General features: G+C 41.6%; 1 protein-coding gene across 2 annotated transcripts in view; it reads right to left on the reverse strand.

Moving 5' to 3' along the window:
- Nucleotides 1–26,007, reverse strand: part of LOC138810515 (glutamate-rich protein 1-like) — a 55,094-nt gene that overhangs the window by 4,303 nt on the left and 24,784 nt on the right. Inside the window, exons 2-4 of one of the 2 annotated variants that reach the window (XM_069997747.1) lie at nucleotides 9,939–10,020; nucleotides 4,747–5,238; nucleotides 1,391–1,585 (exon numbers count right to left, since the gene is read on the reverse strand). In XM_069997747.1, coding sequence (XP_069853848.1) covers nucleotides 1,391–1,585; nucleotides 4,747–5,238; nucleotides 9,939–10,020 — 769 coding nt within the window. The remainder of the gene's footprint in view (nucleotides 1–1,390; nucleotides 1,586–4,746; nucleotides 5,239–9,938; nucleotides 10,021–26,007) is intronic. The other variant, XM_069997738.1, reaches the window with a different exon arrangement.

Raw genomic sequence — 26,007 nt, forward strand, 5'->3', positions numbered from 1 at the left:
CTGCTCCAAATTCTCCTCCAACGCCATTCCTCTGAATACCTACTCTCTGCTCTATGTTCTCCTCTACAACTATACCTCTTAGATGTGCTTTTTACCATCTCACCTGGCTAATTTTCTCCCACACTAGGACACACACTACCAAGGGCAAGAACTTCATATCTTTCTTCATCAAGGAGGACAGGACCCAAGCAGATCCTGGAGTAGGTAGATATGAGACACACCTTCCCTCCACAAGGAAGGAAATATACATTCACAAGTGGTGGGTCCTCTAGGCTACCCCAATCATAATGACCGTTCCTACTTACTATCAAATTCACTTGCTTTCTACAGAAGTGCCACAATGTGACTTTCTTCTTTCTTGGCTTGCTTATCTGGTTGTTTTTGTGAAGGGTGGTACTGGGTTAAACTGGAGCCTCATACTTTTTTGGTAGGCACTCCACCGATAGAGCCACACCTCCAACCTTTTATATGCTTTAGTTTTTTGGGGAATAGGGGCTCATAGTTATTCCCTGGTGGTCTTGGATTATGATCCTGGATTATGTAGTTGAAACACTAAAGTTGAAAATGTACATCATCCTGCCTTAGAACCCCTCACAGCCCTTTGAGTTTCCTCTTGTCACTAGCTCAACTAAAACTTGCTCAGGTCCTTTCCTTGTGTTCCACTTTGTGTCTGCAGGATTTATATCCTCCCTGGCCCATGATTAGGGCTTAGCATAGCTGACCCTGCAAATTACAGTCTGTATAGAATGGGTATCCAATAAAGATTGGGAAAGTGTGCAAAAGAATGATCACTATAAAAATCCAATGCTCTGTCCTTACAGTGATATTTCAATGAGGTATCAAAAGATCTCTGAAGGGCAGAAATACTTTTCCTTGTGTTAATCCAGCAAAGGAAAGGAAAAGGAAAAAATAAATTTTTGGACTCATTTTTTTTTTTTAATTCTGGTCCTGAGCTTGAATTTAGGGTCTGGGTCCTATTCCTGAACCTGTTTTTTGCTCAAGGCTAGTACTTTACCACTGAGTGACAGCTCCACTTCCGGTCTTTTAGGGATTAACTGGAAATAATAGTCTCATGGACTTTCCTGCCCGGGATGGCTCTGAACTGTGATCCTCAGATCTTAGCCTCCTGAGTAGCTAGGACTACAGGCATGAGTACCAGTGCCCAGCAGGTACTTGTACTTTAATTTTGAAAAGCTAAGAGTTGATAGTCTATAGGCCTAGAAAACTACATGATGTGTAGTTTGCTTATGTCAGTAGTATTTTTTTTTTTATATCAAGCAGATGTGTAAAGACCCTATTTCTCTGTGGGACTCTATACTCTTTTAGGCCATGTATGCATTGTTTTCTAATCCATTGGTGTTTGGAAGGATTTTCAAAGTACTGTACTTACCAGAGGGCATCATGCAATGTTCTGGGAACATCTCTAGTGCCCTTTTCAGTCTTTCAGTGTCTTGCAGAAGAAGCAGTGTTTTCATATGGTCCAGAATGAATATATCTGAGGGAGGCATGCTATGAGACTCAAGGCAGTGTAGCAGTTCTTTGATGGTTTCCATGCACACAGCTGAATCTGAGTCTTTGGAGATACCTAAAAAAAGTCAGCATCACATGGAGGTTTAGTTTCACTTTTGTAAGCCAAAGGTAAGTTTTTGTCTCTTAAAGAGGCTTCAAACATACAACTTAGATTGAGATGTCTGGGATATAAAAAGCACTAGGAGGGCTGGGAAGGTGGCTCAGTGGTAGAGCGCTTGCCTTGCATGCTCGAGGCCCTGGGTTTGATTCCTCAGCACCACATAAGCAAAAATAGAAAAAAGCCAGAAGTGGCGCTCTGGCTCAAGTGGTAGAGCACTAGCCTTGAGCTGAAGAGCTGAGGGACAGCGCCCAGGCCCAGAGTTCAGGCCCCACGACCAGGACCCCCCCTCCCCCCCAAAAAAAAGCACTAGGAGAGAAAATGACAGTAGAACTCTAAAAAGTAAACCTAGGATGGGGTGCCATTGTTTGAGCAACATGGAAACCTGGCCACTGTTTACATATCTGATATTTGAACACCTAAGTGTGACATAGGATTTGAAGTAAGGACAGCAGCAGAAAAACCAGACAATGAAACCAAATTCTTCATACAGGCTGTGTATCCTTGTAAACAGAGTAGGGTGGCTGGATACTAAGGACAAATCAAGGAATACCATACAAAAGCATGATTCTGGGTTTTCTTGGGTATACTGAAGTTTACCATTAGTTGAGGAGTTGTCTTCTCAAGACCAGCAACTCAACCACAGGCTGCTTTTTAAGATTTGTTTTCTGTATCTCTGGTTTTCAGCAGCTTGACTGTAATGTGCTTGGGAATGATGTTATCTGTATTAATCCTGTTTGGGTCCACGGAAGTTGAAATTACGATTGTGTGCCATTTATCAGAGGAAATAAAATGTAATCAGGGTAGTACAGTGGTAGAGGCCGTAGGCCCTTATCACTTCAGAAGCCTATCTCCTAAGATAAAGCTCAAGCTCTGTTCCCTCCTCTGTCTTAGATTCCAAACAAAAGAGTATGAGACTCTTTCTCTGGGTCCATATTGGCTAGGCTCTTTTATTTATTTTTCACTCTTTAAAAAGGTTTTTAGAATACTCTCCTGGTCTTGGAGGACTGAAGTTGAAGTCAAGATGTTGGCAGGACCATTCGCATTCTGAAGCCTCTATAGGTGGCCCCTTCTTCAACTTTCATCTTCTCATTCTTTTTCTTTTACCCTTCATCTGGGAACTTTACTTTGATCTGTCTTCCTAGTTGCAAGCTCTCTTCTATACTGAATGTAATCTGATCTTTAGATTCATCTTTTGAGCTCTAAGTTTCAGTTATATTTCTCAGGTCTAAATGTGATTATTATAATAGATTGTCATTGTTTTCATCTTTTTTTGAACATCTTAAATGTAGTTAGTATAAAAATCCCTGTCTAGCAGCAGCATTGTCTTCTGCTTCTATTGCTCTCTTTGTAGGATTTCTTGTTATATGTTCCTGTCTCTTGGAGTGCATGAGCAGTATTTATTAAATGTGTACCAAAACCCTCCAAAAGTCTTGGATGATGCTACTTTGCTCCAAAGAGGGCTGGCCCTCTGCCTTGCCAGCAGAACTGGGGAAGTTGACTTGACTTTCATGGGCAAAGTCTAATGCAGGGTGGGCTGCATGACTGACTGGCAAAGGGTATGCTCTACCTTAGCTTGTTTTCAAGGCACTTAAGATGGACCCCTGCCTGCTCAGCTCCTAAGACTGCCCAAGGCTTCAATGTCATAAGAGACCTTTTACTTGACTACTGTTCTTCCAACTTGAGTTTCAGATTCTGGCCACCTTTCTATTAGCACCTGGACTCTACTGGGACAAATACATTGCAGATCTGTTTGCCTCCTTTAGTTCATCCTCAGATATTCATGTAAGGCTCTACTTAGTAAACACCTGGAAGAAACAAGTGGCCACAGAATGTTGACTGCCCTGCCTAAGGGATTCTAGAATTCTGTCTTAAAGATAGTCTCCTCATTAGCTCTTTTTTTTTTTTTTTTTGGTGACAGTCCTGGGACTTGAACTCTGGGCCTGGCCACTGTCCCTGAGCTTCTTTTGCTCAAGGTGAGCCACAATGCCAGTTCTAGCCTTTTCTATTTATGTGGTACTGAGGAATCGAACCCAGGGCTTCATGCATGCAAGGTACACACTCTACCACTAAGCCACATTCCCAGCCCAGTAGGTCTTACATTTATTTTATTTATTCTACAGTCTTTTATCATATACAGATTGGAAAATCTACTAAAGTTTCTTGAATCCTACTACTACTCTGCAGAGTATCAGCTATATCTCCCATCTGTGGCATTTGATTATTGCCATTATGTTTCAATGTGTCAATGAGACATGCTAATAAACATGCTAATGAGGAAAAGGTGATTGCGTGTCACTTGTAACCATCTTGTTGGTTAAACTGACAGATTAATGGTATCTTTGTATCAGTGTTAAAATCAGTTTAAATCATTTGCATTCTCCAATATCATGGAGCCAATGCTTCTCAGTTATATCAATAAGGATGTAAATAGGAAGGTGTCTGGCTGACATCTGAATCTACCCCTCTACTCTGGATCTCCAGTGGTATCCTCTCAATGGGAATGCATCCTGCTTGCTGGGAGTAACTTGTGCTGTGATCATGTGATCATGCTGGCTCCTGATGGGTACTTGCTTTTTTCTAGTTATCAGGTCAGTTGCTAAAAAGCAAATGATGGAAGGATAAAGCTACTTTTATTTTAATATTCTGTATCAATACAAAATTACCAAAAAGCCTGCTTTATTGTAAATTTAAATCAGTAAGTTATAAGTGGGAGAGCAAAGTAAATGTCTCACAAAAACAGCACTGTGGTTCTTTTATATTTCTAGTAGATTAAAAACATGTAGAGTGTCAAATTTCTAGCAGAATTTATCTTTATTTAGACATATAACTCAGAACACTAGTACACTCCCTCCAAAGTCTGACTTTAGGGAAATAAGGAACATGAGCCCAAACTATGCAACAGGAGAGCACTGTCCACTGATTCCTCTCAAAGGTCAAAGATACACCACGCACAAGGAGCCATGCACCAGTCCAGCTCGGTAACAGTAGAATTTACACAGTTTGATTTTTTGCCTTGAAATGATTTACTTGAAATATTTTAAACATTTATATATTTTACTGTATTTGGAGATTTTCCATACATTAACAAAGCACCATTATTCAAAGGGCAAACTTACCATCATAAAAATATATTTCTTGTGTTGACTTCAGAAAGTTTAGGACACTGTCTGCCTTGCTGGTGATGTCAGCATATTCTTGGGAGAGGTCTGTGGCTGTACCCTCCTCGCTGAGGTCCTCCTCACCCTCCTCAAGGGGGTCTTGAGAGCCTTCTCCTACAGCACCTCTCAGTTCTTCCTGATCACTGCTGCTCTCCTCGGGCTGGTACAAGAAACTGACACCAGAAGCCTTCTTTACCAAGCCAGCTTCTTTCTTCCTCCTCATTTGCTGTTTCTTTTTCAGCTTCCGTTTTTTATTTCTGCTTATTGTGGGCCCATCTGTGTGCTGTGGCTGTATTTTTTCTTGTAAAAGACTCTGCTGTTTTTTAAATTCTGATTGATCTTCTAATTCTGCTTGTTCTAAAGGAACTTCATTAGGATTTTTAAGTTTTTTCTTTGGCTTATGCTTTCTAATTCTTCTTCTTTTTGGTTGATCAAGAGGATCCAGATCAGCTTTAAAAAAATTCAAATACAACAATTTGTAGTACAATAGGACTGTAACAGCACAAGCTAACTAAATTTTCCATCAGAATCACTTTGTTGATTATTCACTTTACCTTAAGCAAACATATGATCAAAGACTCTAGAACTAACTATCATTATGGTTGTACATTTGCTTATCCTTCTTCGCTCCATTCATGTATTCTTCCTCTCACTGCTCTGCCCCCATCAACAGGTTTCAGCTTCCTGGTATTCATTTTGTTAAATGGTTTATTACTTGTTCAAAGGAGTTGCACTGTTACTCCTCCTCTAAGTATACTATTCTTTAATCAATCTATTTCTGTGTATATGCAAATAACCCTGTATATACATTTATGTGTGTTTGTATTTTAGATCTAACTTTTACAAATGAGAGAAAACATGTGCCATGTCTATGAGCATGACTAATTTCATTTAATGTAATTTTTCTAGGTCCATCCATTTCCCTGCAAATGACAACATTATTATTCTTTCTGATGAGTAAAATTCCATTGTTCATATGTACCACATTTTTTTGATCCACTCATCTCTTTAGGGCATCTGGGCTGTTTTTCTATCATAGCTAGTATGTTTTTGAAGGAGAGTTTGCAGCTTTCTCTGGATACACTTAGTGACTGTATCTATAAAACCTACTGTTCCTTGAACTTGGCACAAATCCAAAACTCCTCCTCATAAAATCGTGATATAAGATTATAGTGTAGCCTATAATTAGTAGGGTTTTTTTTTTTTTTAATGAGTTTCCCCAGTCACTGGTGGATTTCTTTTTTTTTTCTTTTTTTCCATCGTGGGGCTTGAACTCTGGGCTTGGGGGTGCTGTCCCTGCACCATTCAGCTCAAGGCTAGCGCTCTACCGCTTGAACCACAGCACCACTTTCTCACTGGTGGATTTTTTTTGTCAGTTGTGGGGCTTGAACTCTGGGCCTGGGCGCTGTCCATTAGTTCTGAAGAACTAGCGCTCTACCACTTGAGCGCCACTTCTGTTTTTTTTTTTCTTTTTGCTTATGTGGTGCTGAGGACTCGAACCCAGGGCCTCAGGCATGCAAGGCAAGCGCTCTACCACTGAGCCACCTTCCCAGCCCTCACTGGTGGATTTCTGAATACAGTATAGTTCTATTTCATTTCAAGTGTGAATAGCAAGGATTTGCTGAGTGTGGATAACAAATCAATGATGATTCCCAATATCTGAGTAGCTGATTGTGAAGTAATCTGTAAAATATTAATATTAAAAATGGCCTATGTTTATGAAACTTTATTTTTTAAGTTGTTTTGAAAAATTATCCTCATTGGTGTCTTTAAAGTACATATGTATGTGCTTCACTTCATTAATTTTTTTGTTTTTTTTTTTTTTGCCAGTCCTGGGGCTTGAATTCGGAGCCTGGGCACTGTCCCTGAGCTTCTTTTGCTCAAGACTAGCACTCTATCACTTGAACCACAGCACCACCTCGGCCTTTTCTGTTTATGTGGTACTGAGGAATGGAACCCAGGGATTCATGCATGCTGGGCAAGCACTGTACCACTAGGCCACCTTCCCAGCCCCATCACTTCATTAATTTGCAGGAAAGAATCCATAGGTATTTTATCATCCCAGATGGGATGCTAGTCTAACAGGTCATAGGGAGGGTGGGGACCTTACCACCTATTCAATAAAGCAAAAGCAGAATTCCTCATCTTCTTTCCAGGCTCCTTGTGGGTACCTCCCCCTGTAGGTAGCCTCCACTAAGCCATCCATCTAATGGCCAACTTAATTCTCAGGAGTTTATTTCTCTTTCTCTCTCTTTTTTTTTGGGTGAGTCCTGGGACTTGAACTCAAGAGCTAGTTTTCTACTACTGAGTCATAGCTCTATTTCTGGCTTTCTTTTTCTTATGGTTAATTGGAGATAAGAGTCTCATGGACTTGCCTGGATGAGCTGGATTTGAACTGCAATTCTCAGATCTCAGCCTCCTAGATAGCTAGGATTACAGGCCTGAGCCTTTAGCAGTCCCCAACCCCCTCTCTGTTGCTGGTCCTGGAGCTCAAACTCTGGGCCTAGGCACAGTCCCTGAACTTTTTGCTCAAGGCTAGCACTCTTACTACTTGCACCACAACACCACTTCTGGCTTTTTCTGTGATTAATTAGTGGTAAGAGTCTCATCAACTTTCCTGCCCAGGCTTGCTTCAATCACAATCCTCAGATCTCAGCCTCCTGAGTAGCTAGGATTACAGGTGTGAACCACTGCTGCCAGGTAGCAATTTCTCTTTTTAAGTGGTCATATTACAAAACAAATGTCTCTGGTGAGTATACTTACAACTATTATTTTGCTATTTTTAAAAGACTATAGAATGGCAAAGAGCTCTAAAGTGATATCTTTATCATGCTTTCAGATAACTGTGTATGTAATTTTTTTTTGCCAGTCCTTGGGCTTGAACTCAGGGCCTGGGCACTGTCCCTGAGCCTCTCTGTGCTCAAGGCTAGTGCTCTACCACTTGAGCCACAGCGCCACTTCTGGCTTTGTCTGTTTATATGGTACTGAGGAATGGAACCCAGGGCTTCATACATGCTAGGCAAGCACTCTACCACTTATGCACTTTTGAAAGGGAACCTTTAATATATATTTGAAAAGAGCCACTGTTAGTCCACATCCAGGATGTCTACTGTGGTTCAAAAGAGGTAAGGGCAAACTGCTCCTTTTTCTGCTACAATGCATGTTTAGGATATATACTACTTTATCATGAGGAAAACATTTTAAATATAAGGTGATTACAGCATCTCAAAATTCATAGGCTACCACTATGTCCTGCTGAAAGGGAAATTTATAGCTTAGATCTATCAGGAAAGAAGAAAGGCTGAAAAGCAATGACATATGCGTCTTAAAAAGCTAGAAGGCTGGGGATGCAGCGCAGTGGGATGTACTAGATTGGTGGTACAGCGAGTGACACTTTTATTTGTAGAGAAAAACCAAGACCATTGGCAAATTCTTACCAGATGAGGGCATAAGCTAGGGTGAGAGGCTCTGCTCAGGAGTAGTAAGTTCCCTGAAGGCCTCAAGATGGATCCCAAATCAAGGTTCTACAAGTGGATGTCCCAGGCCACATTTATTAAGTCCCAGGACTTGCAAGCAATTCATAGGAGTAGAGCAGTGTAAGGATTCTAGGGGGCAGAGCCAAGATGAAACCTGATGATGTGAAAGAAGACTTGAAGTGAGGGACATGTTGGTTATTCAGACTATGATGGTGACCAGGACTCACTCTAATGTATCAAATTGTACTTTGGCCTATAAATCATCTCCTGGTATCCCAGGGCTTCTGAGCAGACTGCATGAGTCAATACATATTCAGAGCAGCCAAAGAAGCAAGTAAGCATTCAAGATCAGCTTGGCAAGCTATCCTGGTGTTTGGTACCCACGGGGCTACTCTCCAATAGGTCCTAAAGTTTTTAAAGCTTGCAGAACATGAAGCATTGCATAAAGCCCTGCATATGAGCTCATATAGAAAGATAGCACCCTCTATCTTATTAAAATCACATACCTCCAGCCACTACAGGTTACATGGCAAGTGAGAAAATAAGATACTTGCGAATAACTTGCACAGTTAAGTGAAATAAGAAATTTATTTTGAAGAATTATTCTTAGAAAGACTGAGGATAATTATAACATGGAAGAAAATGTAAATCTAGTGACAAAACCATTTGTAAACTTCAGATTAAGTGGACTTTGTGTCACTAGATCACAAAACTCAAGTATCTTATAGGTACTGATTTTATGTACTTTTGGACCTAGGTATTTATTTTTAGTTTTTTTTTTTTTTTGGGGGGGGGTGGTGGTTATGGGACCTGAACTCTGGGCCTGGGCTCTGTCCCTCAACTCTTCAACTCAAGGCTAGCACCATTCCACTTGAGCCACAGCACCACTTCTGGCTTTTTTCTGCTTATGTGGTGCTGAGGAATTGAACACAGGGCCTCATGCATAAGAGGCAAGCACTCTACCACTGAGCCAACTTCTCAGCACCATGGACCTACGTATTTCTTATAATTATGCTTTTCATTATGTTGCTGTTACCTGCTGAACCAGAAAACATTCCTTAAACATTAGTCACATGCAAATCTAGATGGAAAGATGTCCACTGACTAAGATTCTTACCTTGACCAAACTGCAGTCAGGACCCTGAACACACATTAATGCACGTAGTCCTAAAATCCAGTCTTAGCAAGAACTCTGCTAAGCCAGTTTAGACACAACTCTTCCCTTCATGACTGATTATCCTGGATAGCTGTCTTATTTCCTCATCCTCCATACTCTGCAGGGGACGTCTGTTCGCTTGCCCTTGCCCTGCCTAAATCAAGAATCCTATCAGGTCACTTTAGCCAGAATCCCCTCCCTTCCCTTAATGTGTTTGTTTCTGGTGCCAGTCTTGGAGGTTTGAAATTTGGGTGGGGCCCTGTCCCTGAGCTCTTTTGCTCAAAGCTAGCACCTTACCACTGGAGCCACAGCTTCACTTCCAACTTTTTTGACGGTTAATTGGAGATAAGAGTATCTTGGATTTTCCTACCTGGGCTAGCTTCTAACCATGATCCTCAGATCTCAGCCTCCTTAGCAGCTAGGATTATAGGCATGAGCCACTGGTTCTCAGCTCTAATGTATCTTTTTATAGATTCATCCACCAGTGCACCTTCTCCTGGCTCTAAATCCCCACCTACCTTTACTGCGTTTAGACTGAGTCCCCTCTGCCTTCCCCTGTGAAGATCCATTGCGGTAGTTCTTGTACCTATTGAAACAATCCTGAATAAAGCATGTCAGGACATCGTAACCAGTGTTACACCCTGATGTAACTCACAGTTACAACCCTATGGTATCTTCAAAGCCGCAGCAGAGGATAATGCTAGGAAAATGACCAGAATCATAATTATCACCAATATAAGATGTTGAAGGATTGTAGTAAAGTTAACTTTTTAAAATGTCTGCAATATAATTTTCACTTCTAAACTGTAAGTTTCTTAAACAAAGATGTAATGCATATGTTACAGGCAAAACCCTAGTGTCTACTTGTTTCAGATTTCTGAGAATATGTAAATAATTATGGACAAAATAATTACACATGGTAAAGTCACTGGTTAACCAGGGAAAGTATTAATCTAGTTCTTCCTTATGTCACAGTCTAATGAGATTCTTTTTTCTTTCTGTTTTGGAAGTAAGATTTGAATTCAGAACTTTGTGATTGCTAGACAGGTGCTGTACCACTTGAACAAGACACTAGTCCTGAGAATGTTTTATTCATAATTTTAAAATATTTTTCACGCTGGTCACTGGTGGCTCACACCTGTAATCCTAGCTACTCAGGAGGCTGAGATCTGAGGATCCTGGTTCAAAGCTGTCCTAGGCAGGAAAGACTCATGAGACTCTTATCTCCAATTAATCACCAGAAGACCAGAAATGGCACTGTGGCGCAAGTGGTAGAGTGCTCACCTTGAGCTGAAGGCCCAGATTTCAAGCCCCATGACCAATAACAACAAAAGTATTTTCCACAATCCTTTTCTGTTTCCTTAAAAACAGAGTGACTAGGTCACACAGGCTTGCCTCCTGGGTAGCCAGTGTCCTATAAAAGTAAAACAGTACCAAGTACTCTTTGCAATAGGCACTGAAGCTCAGCAATCAGTTTTCAAAGCACAGATGCTGTAGGTGAGAGGACATGATAAATATCTGACAATGAAGGAAATGATGCATGCTGACATCATGGCTGATGTCTGTATGACTTGCCAGACCCAAGCATGGCTGGATTTAGCAGCCTTCCCTGCCTCCCCAGGAAGCACTCCTGCAAAGAATAGTAATGGTCCTGTAGTCCTCAGGCCCAGTGCAAGCATTCAACTGCTGTCACTGGCTCTGTGTGGCCTATGCGGAGCATTTCTCTGATTACCATGCTAACTTCTGTTCCCTACATGCCTTAGTGACAGTCCCTCCTTGGGAGTTAACCCAATAGTCCTGCCCATCACATTTACATCGATGCATCTGCTGCACTTTGTTGCCACACTTCAATGCAGCTCTGTCTTCCTCTGTCCTGAAACCAACAAGTCAGTGCTGTCCTTTTTCATTGTTGTAGTCACTGGGACAGATATATATGTGTGTGGTTCCAGTGACATAGAGACCAAATGTTAGATCTTACTTTATTCAACTAAAATACAGGTGTAAGAGCCATATGTGCCCAGAGTCTGCTGTGCTGGGCATTGTTGGCAGGATTGGGAGAAGGCCATAGGAGGATCATCCCTGTATGATGCCAGTGGAAAACTCAGGACCAGGTCAAATGGTAAGGTTTAGAAAGATATCAGTTCCATCCATCAAGAAATACATCCTACCACATAGTTAAATACTGTATCATTTTGGAAGCATATCCAAAGCCAAGTAAAGTCTGCTCAGTCAAAAGCTATAACAAACTTCCAGTCCTTTGTCCCAGCTCTGGGCAATGCATATGGCCAATTCAGACCAACTGGGACAGAAGGTACCCAGAGGGCCTGGGATGTGGGTCAGCAGGACTCTAATCTTAGACAAAAAGAAATTATAATACATTATATAATATATAATACATTATATTTGTTTTCACTACAGGCCTTGAAGGCAAAGTCAGTATTACATTTCTTTTTTTAAAAGTAATGACAGACTGGAAATGTCTGCTAATTGTGGATCAGCATTGTCAGTTGTAGCTACAGTGAGAAGAGACCTTGGCTTTGTCCCAGGAAGACCAACTGTTGTCTTCTCAGCAGTCTCAGAGAATAGATTTTGTTCCTGTTTTTTTATTTTTTATTTGTAAAAAAAAAACACCAAAACTATTTTGTAAAAATAGTATACAGGGGGGTTACAGTTCCATGAGTAAGCTAATGAGTACATTTCCTCCTTTTCCGTTTGTGTTTATCCAGAGCTGGTCCCCCTGCCATTTGATTCTTTCACATCTTCTAGTAAAACAACATGCTGAACATACAGTTGGACTTACTCTAGTGTCTCTACTTACTCTAGTGTCATAGGATAACTGTGCAAAGTACTGCCCATCTCCCTTTATGGTGACTGCTGCCTGAGGACTCATTCCTGAGCTCTTCTCAGTTGCTATCGAGATATGGTCTGCTGTCAAAAGAAATTACTCTCTATCCAGTCTACACAAGGTGATAAGTTCATCTCTCAAGCCTCTGTTAAAGCTGGATTCACCAATGTACCCTTTTCCTGTCCCTTAGAAATGACTGAGGATTGTTCTCCAAGTCTGAGCCCGTCCTTTGAATTGTAACCATGAAGGATGGGCCCATCTCCCAGTACCATGGTAGGGTAAGGGCCTAACTTCTATTTCAGAAGGCCTGTCAGGCAGAGGGAGTTTCCACACCGATACAGCCCCATACCTTCCCATTCCTCATCTCCCACTCTGAGTACCTTGGTCAGTCCCTCCTCCATCTTCTTGTAAAACCCTAGTCACTTGGGTAAAATCAGAGATTTTAGCTCTTTCCCCGACTCTGAGCATCTACAGAATAAAATCTATTTTTACTATTTTTAACTAAGACCTACCTGTAGTCTGTCTACAATATAAAACTTTAGTCACCTAATAGAATTTCACCAATCAAGTAGAAGCACATATAATGAATGCCCTCTATAAACCCCTTGTCCTGAGATCTCCACACTGCTCTGCATAGAGAAAACTGATGGCCTCCACAGGACCACACTGGTCACTGTCCCTGATGTCTGCAAACCATGCCATGCCATGCCTCTGACTGCAAATATACTTAGCTATAAACTGTCCTTCCCTAAGGTTTTGTTGTAGTTGATGGATCTATTTGTATGTTTATACTTCATAGATAGAACCTGTGAAGTTAATCATACACTAAAATATGTAATTTGTTTGACAGCATAAAAATCTACTAGAAAATCTTTACTATCTTGAAGGAAATACTATTTCATAGAATTTAAAATTTTTGCATGAGAGTTTTCAAGAGTGATACTTTTCTCCATTTTAAATATAAAAAGTTTTAGAAACTTTTATAAATCCTAACTAAAACTGCTCAATGTTCAAACCACAAAATTTACTCACACACACATAAATGGCAAATTACACTTACTCATTACACATGTTTCCTAGTTGCATTTTTCATCTTGCAAGATGAGTATTTCTGAGATATTCTTTGTTAATGAGTAAGTGAAATTTGTTGAAAATAATCAAATATACAAATACACAAAATCTGTTTTAAGTCAGAGCAGTAAAGAGGATAAAATAAACTGAAACAAGTCTTCATTTTGTAGATTACATTGTAGATTACAGATTCAATTTCCATTCTTCAAGAAAGGCTTGCCTCAGTGATATAATGATAGTTAGTTCTTGATGAGTAAATATTGACTTGGAGTCCACAACCATAGCCTAGAGGATGACAAGAACTACCAGGCTGCCTAGAACCAAAAAGCATGGCCTTGTACAGCAAGAGCGACCCACCGTGTCACCCAAGACCAGAACTAACAAGGATATGACCTACACATCAAGAATAATCCACCATGCTACCTAGGCCCAGGACACATGAGGAAATGGCTCTGTGCAGTGAGTGACCCACTGTACCACCTAAGACCAGGGCAAATGATGACATGGCTTATACAACAAGAGTGACCCACCATACCACCAGGACCAGGATAAGGGACATGAGTGCCTACCATACCAACTAGGGCTAGGACAGAGCACCTAGCCCCTCAACAGTGAGAATGATCTACTTAGTACTGGAACAGGGAACACATCCATGCACAATGAGAGTGACACTGAATGCTACCCAGGACCAGGACAAACAAGGGTATCTCCTATACAGTGATGGGGACCAACAATGCTCCATGTCCTTGACTGGGGCTCTGTTGGGTATCTATGAATTACTCCTCTTGAACTTACAGTGGTGGAGGGATGATACATAGTCAACACTGTTTAAGGGTCTGGCAATAGCTCCAGAGGGGCTATAGGAGTGTAACAAGAACCTTGACTAGGATATCTAAATGCTCCTTAACCATAGTAGACAGCAATGATAAGATGTCTCAGAAAGAATTCATTTAGCCCTGCAGCTTTCTCTGGCTTTGGCTAGCATGGGGACAGTATGGGGGACACTGATACCCAACAACTGCCATGATGGGCAACCTTTTTTTAATTTTTGGTCAGTAGTGGGGCTTGAACTCTGGGCTTGGGTGCTGTCCCTCAGCTCTTCAGCTCAAGGTGAGTGCTCTACCACTTGAGTCACAGTGCCACTTCTGGTTTTCCAGTGGTTTATTGGAGATAAGAGTCTCACGGACTTTCCTGCCCGGGCTGGCTTTGAACCGTGATCCTCAGATCTCAGCCTCCTGAGTAGCTAGGATTACAGCGTGAGCCACTGGCATCTGGCTAATGGGCAACCATTTTAATCTAGCCCTTCTCACATTATCCTTTCCCAGCTGCACCCAGATGTGGACTCCTGAGAGGGTGGGCATTATTCCTGGGCCAGAAGCTCCTTCCACCCCCTCCAAAGTTCTGGATAGGACATTGCTGACTGGGGTCCGTATGTGTGTTGAGTCTTACCACTTTACTTGGTTGGTCACGCTTATTACTGTAAGGAAAACAAAACCTCTATCCAATAACCTTGGTGTGCTACACACAGGAATGGTTATTGTCAGTAAAGAGTTTAATAACTAGGTAGTGATCACTGTGGACCTTTCCCCCACCCCCAACAGGGTCCTGGGGCTTGAACTCAGGCACTCTTCCTAAGCTTTTTCAAACGCAAGGCCAGCACTCCACCACTTGAGCCACAGTGCCACTTCTGGTTTTCTGAAAGTTAATTGTAGACAAGAGTCTCTGGCTGGCTCTGAACTGTAATCTGCGGCTCTCAGTCTCCTGAGTAGCTAGGATTATAGGTGTGAGCCACCAGTGCCTGGCAGTGGACTTGTTTTTTGATTCTAGAGATCTAGCACTTTTCTTCTAAGAGGCAATTATGCACCCAGATTCCACTGAAGAAATATGGAAGTCAAGAAAAGATTAATTTCCTTTGTCCTTTTCAATCACTCTGCTGTTACCACCAATGCCCCCCTTGCTGAGGCCTCAGAGAAGGAAACCAGGAAGTCTTATTCACTCGGCCTCATCTCCTATGGTGAGTATGGCCACACAAAGCTACTGCTGTGTCCTGAAGCCAGAACACCAAAAGAATCCAGAGAAGCTCAAGCTTCTTAATAGAAGTAATGTGTCATATGGTTCAGGCTTCTGATGCCTGCAAACCTGGCTGGCCTCAATTGGTAGAACCTGAACCTACTGGCAGGCCTCCCAAGATGTAGCTTGTTTCCTATTCTTCTCTCCCTTTGTCCTTTTATTTTTTTTTCTATTTCCCCCCCCCACTCTCTCTCCCTCTCCCTGTCTCTGTCTGTCTGTCTGTCTGTCTCTCTCTCTCTCTCTATATATATATATAAACTGTCTCCATCTCTTTGTCTCTGTATCTATCTGTCTCTGGTATCCTACCTTTCCCTCTTCACTATCATTCGCCCCTCTATTCTAACATGATTCCTTAGCTCACCAGCCTCAAAGTACTTCAGCGACTATTTCTTCCTTGTTAGGCTTCTAATGATTTTCACCATTCTGTGAGGTTAAGTTCCCAATTGGGTTTTGAAGGATGGATGACTGGCTATACAGGAAGGAGGAAAAGAAACAGAAGCAGAAAGAAAAAATAAAACCTTTTTCTCAGTGACTTAGAGAAAAACTCAAATGGTTGTTATATGGTCTCCACCTCCTCTTTCTTGTCAGGATTTCAGCTTTGTCTCTTCTTAGCCTGGCTAGTACACTAAATGTCTACAATTCCCTTCTAAACCTTTCCCCGCAGTGCTTAGTCATCTACCTTCTAACTCCTAATAGCACTGTCCCACCAGCCCATACCACCCCACCCCTTAACTCTAAGCTCTACTCATTTATAATCACCCAAGGTTAATTACTGTCAGATACTTCCTTATCTGCCTGGCCATAGGGAGAGACACAGGGTGACCAGGTAATTTAATGTTCAAAGTGGACAGTGTCAAAAGTGTGAAAAACAGGGAGAAAGAAGGGTTCACATGCAGACCAGAACAAGTGACACTGAGTTGCAGTAAGGTCCCAAGGTTCCAATACCAGCTTTAGTTCCCCAACCAAGAAGTGGGAAGAGCCACTGTAGGCAGTGATCTTGAGAGGTTCAGTCATGCAGTGCTCTTGGCCTGAGGCCAAGGCTTACTGATTCATTGGGCAATACCTGACACAGGCTGGTTTGAAGTATCCACCAAGTCAGCAGTCTTGATTGGGATGAAAGGTGGAGGCACTTTCCCTCCTACTCCCTAGGGCAGACATTCCTGAGTCCTTCCAGCAGCTGAATGATTTGCCAATGATCCAATTAGTCAAGAAGAAAAACAGGTAAGGTTTAGTTTTTCCAGTGCTTCGGGGGCCACAGCAGACACAAGGATAAAGTGTATCCTAGCATGTTCCTTATACTAGATGTTAGACTAACAAGCTGAATTTTTTTGTCTTGTTCTTGGGAATATACATAGGCAAATAATTATTAATGTGAAATAAGCCAAAAAAGCTTACTACTTGACTATTATGTCCCATTGTCTAATTTTTGTGTAATGTCTGATACTAGTTACTATCCTACATATTTGGCTGCTGACTATATTATCTATGGGAGCCAGGCGCTTAGAAATTATTTCTACAAGGAGAAAATTCAATTTGTTTCCTAACTATATCTTAATGCTATTTGGTTTGAGGACTTTTTAATTAATCTACTCAGACACGATTGAATATTTCTTTCAAAAAACAATACATTAGCCTGGCGCCCGTGGCTCATGCCTGTCATCCTAGCTACTCAGGAGGCTGAGAGCTGAGGCTCATGGTTCAAAGCCAGCCCAGGCAGGAAAGTCCATGAGACTCTTATCTCCAATAAACCACTCGAAAACCAGAAGTGGTGCTGTGGCTCAAGTGGTAGAGAGCTTGTCTTGAGCTGAAGAGCACAGGGATAGCGCCCAAGCCCAGAGTTCAAGCCCCATGACTGACCAAAAAACAACAACAAAAAAAACCCAGTACATTAATACTAATGTATAGTATTCAGACCATATCGAAATCCCTAGTTTCTTCTTTCATATTATATAATATGTCCAGCAAAACCCTGTAGTCCATGTCTCTTATGCAATGTCTATACATATATGCACATTATTATTATTATTGTGATTATTACTTTTGTCAGTCATGGGGCCTGGGCGCTGTCCCTCAGCTCTTCAGCTCAAGGCTAGCGCTCTACCACTTGAGCCACAGCACCACTTCTGGCTTTTTCTGCTTATGTGGTACTGAGGAATCGAACCCAGGGTCTCATGCATGCAAGGCAAGCACTCTACCACTAAGCCACCTTCTCAGCCACAGATTATTATTTTTTGGGGGGGGTCCGGTCGTGGGGCCTGAACTCTGGGCCTGGGCACTGTCCCTCAGCTCTTCAGCTCAAGGCTAGTGCTCTACCACTTGAGCCACAACGCTACTTCCGGCTTTTTTTTTTTTTTTTGCTTATGTGGTGCTGAGGAATAGAACCCAGGGCCTCAGGCATGCAAGGCAAGCGCTCTACCACTGAGCCACCTTCCCAGTCCAGATTATTTTTTTTGTAAATGTGCAGAATACAGCTCTTTACTTGGGCTCCATAGCTAATGAACAAGAAAATTTACAGTCATGAGTACACAAAAGTTTAACCCCAAACACATCAGACCTTTTTTTGTTCTCTCTTATAACCAAGTCATTCCTCCTGTTCACTAGCCACTTGTTTCTTTACCTGCTGGGCATCACATCAAATTTCAAGCCCAAACTCTTCAAAGTCCATTCTTCATACTCCCATTACCCATATACTTAATCATAGTTTTTCCTAAGTGCTGATCTGCTAGCTCTTCTGGAGTAAGGAATTTATTATAAACAGTTTGTGTTTCCAACATCTGACATACAAGGCTCTCAATAAAGAGCCTGGGTTTTACATGTAGCAAAGACGACAACTTCTTGCACTCTGTCAGAAACAAAAGTTTGTATATTTTCTCTTTGGAGCCCAAAGTGGCAGTAATATATGGTCCATATAAGCCTACTGGTTTAAATGTATTTTCAGTTACATGCTGATAATCTCAAAACTGAAAGTTATACTCTTTAACAATTAAATTTATTAGTGAGACTTTGGATAGGAATATTAGGTCCCTTTGAGTCTAACTGGTATTCCTTGAGCTGTCAGTGAGTTAATCTAGGCCTCACAGTCAGTCCTTTTACACCAACAGGACAAAGTGAGTCCCAAGATTATTAGAAACCAACAACCCTAAACCAAGGTAGGCAAGGGAGACATCTGGTGGAAGTAGACTGTAAGGTCCTCAGAACACAGTGAGTGAGTGAAAAATCCTTTCCACTGTAAACTGGTTCCCTTTCCCTCTCCCTTTTTCCTTTTCCTTCTTTTGCCAGGCTTGACGCTTGAATGCAAGACTTTCACACTGGCTCTGAGCTTTTATTTTTTTGTCCAAGGATAGTGATCTACCACTTGAGTCACAGCTCCACTTCTGGCTTTTGGTGGTTATTGAAGAGTCTCACAGACTTTTCTTCGGGGGCTGGCTTCTAACCACAACCCTCAGATCTTAGCCTCCTGAGTAGCAAGGATTACCGGCGTGAGCCACTGGCACTGGGCTAACAGTAGTATTTCCTGATAGAGTATGAATACTTTAAAAACTGAAAACTAATGCAGTGGAGTTTACATTTGAAGCTCTCAAACTTCCATTTTCCTATTTCAGAGTACATGAGTCCTCATAAACAAGTCCTGTTTCAGTACTGTGTCCACATAGATCATAAATGCACATATTTCCCCCATATCAGTGTTTTTTCCTTCCAATATTTCATGGGTAATTTATAAGAATAAAGCACAGATAGTGTTAAAAAATTTTGTACACATTTCATGAAAATCAAAATTCAGTAACTAAATTAATGTCCTTGTATTCTCAGAGAATGGACGGGCCTGGGAACAAACACATAAATCTTTCTGTTTCACCAAATGTTAGTCTCAGGAGTAGGCTCTTCCTCAACAGCTGAGGTCAGATGACACTCCTGGAGCACAAGAGGCCACTCACTCTAAGCCTTTAGAATTCTAGGTGTGCCAAGAGGCACTCATCATTACTGAGTGTCTTCTTGCTTCTGGTATCTGCTAGGAGACAGACAACACATAAGGAGGCCTGTGGATCCTGTCTTCTGAGGCTCATAACTTCTTGAATCTTCTGTCATCCAGATTGCTACCAACAGCACCTGCAGGATGAAGGTCTGAGCCTATCATCTACTCCTCCAGTCTGCTTTGGTTACAGGCTTCTGTTCAGCTCCTCACTCTCATTTATTCTAATCTCCCTAGGAAGATATTCTACTGAGAAAATAATTATCATCATCATCATCATCATCATCATCATCATCATCATCTAATCTGGTTGTAAGCATGTGACTTCTGGCCTTGAGTCAGTTATTTTAACATCACAGCATCATTGCTGAGAAAGATTCAATATGGTCTTCCAGCTAACATTATCTTTCATAAACAGATAGATACACGAAGACACAAAGACACACACACACTCAAGCTTAAACTGTCAACCCTCTTGCCTCAAGCTCCCAGGTACTGGGATTATAGGCAAATGAACACTACCACCAGCTTTCCTGGTTTTGTTTAGTTTGATTATGATACTGGGAGGAGAACCAGTGAAGCAAATGTTCTACCACTGAGAAACATCCCTATGTCCAGTTGAAACTATAGTAGTCTTCTTTCCTAGTATTATTTTATAGTACAATTAATTAAAATAAATCTAAATTTACCACATCTTAAAATTAGAAGGGAATTTAGCAAATTTTCCAGCTCTCAAACTTCATTATGTAGATGACAAACCCAGAAGGTATACAAGATGCACCTTTTTCTCATTTTCCCCACACCTTTCCACAGGATGAATCTTGACTTAAATCACTAGCAATTCTGTAAACCGAGAAGCATGATGACCCCAGATCCAAGGGAGGTCATATGTGTGGAAGGTTCTGAAATTGAGAAGTACTATATTCCTTTTTGACCTGAAAGCATAACTTTCATATTGAAATGTTGACTCAAAATCTACTCAGTCCCAGGGTTGTCAAATGGTGGCTCAGAGAAGGCCAGGGGTTTTGAGTCACCCAGCATTGCTGTTATTCTTCCCTCATGATGTCTGTTCTCCCTGTGCTTCCTTAGCATCTGCTGGCCTCCAATGGGTCTGTCTTCTATGATGTCAGTTTCTACAACAATCTTTCCATACCTGTGTCTCTCTTTAGCTTTAGGAAATCTGTGTATTATTTTTTTAACTTACCCTTCTTTACCCAGTTCTGGAAGTTCTGTTAGTTGAATAAATATTAATAAGTTAGTTGAATAAACAACCAAGATCTAGTAAAAGTACTCATAAAACATTCTACTATTGTAACACTCAATGAAAACTAAACATAGTGTAAAGGTTTATTAGCATATAGTTCTCAAATACACTATCTTATGAATATTTGCCAGCAATGCTTTGGAATAAGTAACTATAATTTAGGAAAATAGGTGGCAATCATAACAAATTGTCCTTTCCCCCCTCCTCCCTTTCCATTCCCCATTCTTTTCTAGATAGAATAAGAACTATAGCATCCACAGGCAAGTTATTTAAAAATAAGCATTTGAATTTCGGGATCCACTGTCTTTCATCAAACAATGTTGTGCTTGCAGCAGTAAGCATCCTGCAGTAAGCATCCTGGTATCAGATGTGAATGTCAACAAGATGCCAAGATACAACTACAAAAGGTAGACCTAGCATTTATTTCACTTTGGAGATAGATGAGAAACTGCAGGATGAGTTATCTAAGGGTTTGTCTTCCTCTGCAGCCTCCCTCACAGCTACCTCCCTGTGGGAAAAGACAGGCTTTATGCAAATTCAGCGTTCTGCCACACACCAATACATCAGCACAATTAAGAACCACAGTAAGAACAAATCACTGCCAGACCCTGAGCAAGTGTGATGTATAAAAGTGTGGCCCAGCCAGGCACCGGTGGCTGATGCCTGTAATCCTAGCTACTCAGGAGGCTGAGGATCACAGTTCAAAGCCAGCCTGGGTAGGAAAGTCCATGAAACTCTATATAAAACTCCATAAAACCGGAAGTGGCGCTGTAGTTTGAGTGGTAGAGCACTAGCCTTGAGCTGAAGAGCTGAGGGACAGTACTCAGGCCCAGAGTTCAAGCCCCAGACTGACCAAAAAAAAAAAAAAAAAGTGTGGCCCAGGCCAGCTCAGCCTCCACTGGACTTGACTGTACTTGGTAAAAGAAACCTGTCTTCTTAATAGTTCAATAGTTGGGGTACTGAGCTGTCCATGTGCAGCAGCCTCTAAGATCACTTTAGCCATGGCTCAGGCTGTCTTCAGCAAAGCTAAAAAGCTCAACAGTGACCAAGACAGTGTCAAGAAGATCTAAAACACTGTCTGCATTATAATGAAACCTGATTCTGTCAAAGAACACAAAGGTTGGGTGAATCTTAGCAAAAACATACAAGAACACTGCATTTAGTTCATGCTTCCCAAACCCAAATGTCAACATCCGCTTCCACTGGTGCTGACTACTGGAAGCATAACACAACAGTTTCCATACAAATAACTTCAAGTCAGTGACTCTGCTGGTAATCTGGACACAAAGACAAAGCAATGCAGTCAATATCCTTGTGATTATGAGCTGAGAGAGAACTAACACCTGCTTTAGAGGCCATTTATATTAATAATCATTTAAGTCAGTTTTCCACATGTTGAACAAGGATGTAGTACCAGCAGGCCCTAGGCCAGAGCACCTCAGAGATGAAGAGTTGCCTATGCTCACATTTGCACATTTGACTGGCACCAAAAATGTGCAACTCTGTTAGCTCAGGATTATTGCTCCATTAGGTAGACAAGGACACTAAGGCCTGGAGAAGAGAAACAAACAACACAGGAGAAGGAGTATCCTTGTTGCAGGGAGGTTGGGTGAAGAGAGCTGACTTGGGAAAATGATAGTTCCACCGGGGAGCTGGAGGGGAGCCAAACTAGATAAGGTTGGTGCCCAAGGAGAGGCCCTGGAAGCAGAAAGTGCAGAGTGGGATTGGCAGGAGTGAAGGAGGCAAGTCTACCAAGAAGGGTACAGATGATGCACTGAGTCTTAAAAAGCCAAAATGAGCTCTCAGCTGAGGTCACAGGGCCTAGTGGAAAAGAACCACTAAGCCTTTATTAAGCAGCAACAGCGCTAGGTTGAAGGGCTAATTCAGCAGCAATTGTGAATGGCAGGAGGGAGCATAGGGGTCTGAGGGAGACACAGGGGCCTGAGGGATATGGAGTAACAGAAGCAGAGATAATGAATCCTAACCACTGACCAGATGGCCTCACAGGAAAGGGACACAGGCCTGGAAGCTATTCAGAGGCCAAGAAAGTCACAAGCAGTCCTATCTCAGTGTCTGGACATTCTTTGAGGCTGGAGGGGGTGTAGGTCAATTCTCTTTGCCCCGATCCCAGAGGGCCTGTTGTGCTCACTGCTGAAGGTTAGTGTGGGTGAGGGGATACTGTCTCCTATGCTACCACAGTTCCAGGTTGCTGTATGGGGTTACTCCATCACAAGTGGTTACACTGTTGGGAGCAGAATGGCCAGAACCAGAACAATATGTATGTAGTTATGGATAGATGCTGTATTAAAATGTTTTGACATTAGGTATAATTTATAACTGCAAAAATCAAGGAAACAGAATGGAAGGAGGGATGTATATTCCCTGGGAAGGAAAGCTTGATGGGCATGAGGGTGAACACGGAATACATTGGAGTGTCCAGAGAGTCTGACCAGGACCCTTGTGATATGCTCAAAAGTAGAATTTTAAAAAAGGGAATGGCTTACTTATAGCTTTCCCAATTCTCCAAGAGCAGTGACCACCATGAAGGGAAGTGGCTGGTTTGTGCATCCACATTCGTGTCAGGCTCACCCCTCAGCACGATACATACAGGCAGGCACCCTACAGACATAGTGATGTTGGAGCCAGAGGGCCTTCTCAACTACAAAACCCATACAGGAGGAGCGCCCTGCTTCTGCCCAAGTGTCTACTGCAACAGTAAAGAACTAGTGGTACCTCTTGGAGTTATTTTGTTGCTGCTGAAATTGCAGACATGGAGACAGGAGACTCAAGATGACCAAGATACTTGGTATCTACAAATGGCTCAAAAATATGTCACAATAGTAAAAAAGGTCAGCACCATCCAGAAATACTCAAGAGATTAGCACTGAAAAAAATCATATGGAAATATAGTTAGTTAAGATACTAATTACAAGGTGCTGCCAATTTATAGACTGGCAACACTGTTATTACTAAAGATAATGGAGCCTTTCTTACAAAGTGAATGAGGGAACGGTAGGAATGAGATTCCTACACTCTGGCCAGGCCTTGTTCCCTGAGGGCAGATGCTGGGCCTGGCACAATCCTCTCTCTGTGGTAACTCAGCATTGTGTGTCATCAACTGGAAAGTGATTCTGCATCAACTGAATGAGAAGTAAAGTCCTGCTGGACAGACTGTCTAGCCCCAAATACTAAGAGCACAGCTGTGGAAAAGCTTGTTCTAGAAAGAAGGAAGCGTGGAGAAAAAGATACAGGAAAAAGCAAACAAATCTGTAAAGATAATTTCTAAATACAATGAGATAATAGGTGACTTAAAACAATAAGTGATTTTTTTAAAAAAAGGATCAATATTTACTTCTTTTTTCTATCAAAATATATTCAATTTTCATGTGAAATACATAAAAATAAAGCACTATAGAAGGATGTCTTATACATTTAATATCACAGTGGCTCCTACTTGATCCTACTTTAGTCTGGCTCATTCTAATGGTTAACAGGTTTTTTTCCTTATTGACTTATAATATCATGTACTGTGCAAATATTTACTGTTTGATTCCACTGTTTTTCAAATTTGTTTATAGTTTCCTTTGTCATAGAGATTTTAAGTTTCCTCAGAGTTAAATCTGTCAATCGCAGATGCCAGGCTTCTATAGACTTTTCTTTTCTTTTTTTTTTAATAGACTTTTCTTGATGAACAATTTTCTCATATAAAAATTAAGAGATATGTATCCAAACAATTCACTAAAATAAAAAAAGGCTAAACTTGCTTAGGCATATGAATTGGGATAGCTATCTGAAAGACCCTATCTTGAAATCTGGGAACCGATGTCTACCTCTATGAAATTACATTCAGAAGCTGATCAGACATACATCAGCTGGTATGAATGAAGTTGTTCTTGACAGCGTGTTTGGAGGTTCTAGCAGGGGAGCACAGCTACTTGTATACCCTTGACTGAAGACTGATCGTCTTCTCTTTGACTAAGCATGCAGCTTCAGTGAGAAAGGAAGGAGACACCTGCCTAGCCAGCCAGATCAGCCACATCAACCCGGGCTATCAAGGCGGCGACAGATGTCACAGCCAGATCGCCCTCATATCCCGAAGTTGTGCTTTAAACAGACTTTATTCTCTCCTCTCCTCTCTCTCTCTCTCTAATTCTTATTACTAGGCAGGCACTCTACAGCTCATGCCACATCTCCAGGCCTCTTTGCTTTAGTTATTTTTCAGATACAGTCTTGTGCTTTTTGCTCAAACCAGTGGAGACCACAGGTCTCCTACCTTTGCCTCTGAATGGCTGGGATTACAAGTGTGATGCCTGGCCAGACTTTATTATTATGCTTAGTGTAGTCGTCATTGTCATCATCATCATCATCGTGTGTGTGTGTGTGTGTGTGTGTGTGTGTGCACGCGCACACACGCGCACACGTGCTGGTCCTGGGACCTGAATTCAGGGCCTGGGTTCGATCCCTGAACTTTTCATTCAAAGCTAGTGTTCTACACTTGAGCTACATCATCAATTCCAGCTTTTTTGGTGTTTAATTGTAGGTAAGAGTCTCACAGACTTTCCTGCCTAGGCTGCCTTCAAACATCAATCCTTACATATCAGCTTCTTGAACAGCTAGGATGACAGGTGTGAGTTACCAGTGCCTGGTGACCCAATTATTTTTGAGAAATGATATACTGACATATACTGCAAAGAAAAACTTGCACAAAAGAGCCCAATGTAATGTATAAGACAACCAATATGTGCAGTTTTCACAAATGCTGTATGTGAATACATAATAGGCACAGGGAGAGATTTTCATAGATGTCTCCTCCAAAGTTTCACTTGGACTGGAAGTATGACTCAAATGGTAGAGTGCTGTGTAACAAGTGCAATGCCCTGAGTTTAAGCCATAGTCCCACCCCCATCCCCACTCCCCAAAAAGGAAACAATTGTGATCTAGTGTCCTGAGGTGATGTTTCACTTCCTATGCATCTTCTACAATGCTTGACTTCCTTTAATTAGCACTTTTGTGATCCAGAAGAACAAAAATGCTTTTCATGTTAGGGAAAAAAGTACCAAAGATCAGAGAGCATGTAGAAAAGGAAGAGTCTCTTTCCTAAAGACTTGATTATTTTGGAGTTTAAAACAATGGAGATTCCAGTTTAAAACAACAGATTCCAGTTTGGGTGTAATTTGTAAAATGTAGGATTTCTTTGTAGAGGGTTTAGGACTTAGTCTGGCCCCACCACAAACAGGGCTTGTGCCCTTTTTCTTAGCTGACTGAAGCCACTGCTATGATGGAGACCCACCACCTGACAAATATGCCTCACTTCACTTTCTTTCAAATGACATGTGCCTGCTAATAAGAGAGAAAGATATTTGAAAT

The sequence above is a fragment of the Dipodomys merriami genome, unplaced genomic scaffold, assembly GCF_024711535.1.
Source record: "Dipodomys merriami isolate MVZ:Mamm:240054 unplaced genomic scaffold, mDipMer1.0.p SCAF_1038, whole genome shotgun sequence".
NCBI lineage: Eukaryota > Metazoa > Chordata > Mammalia > Rodentia > Heteromyidae > Dipodomys > Dipodomys merriami.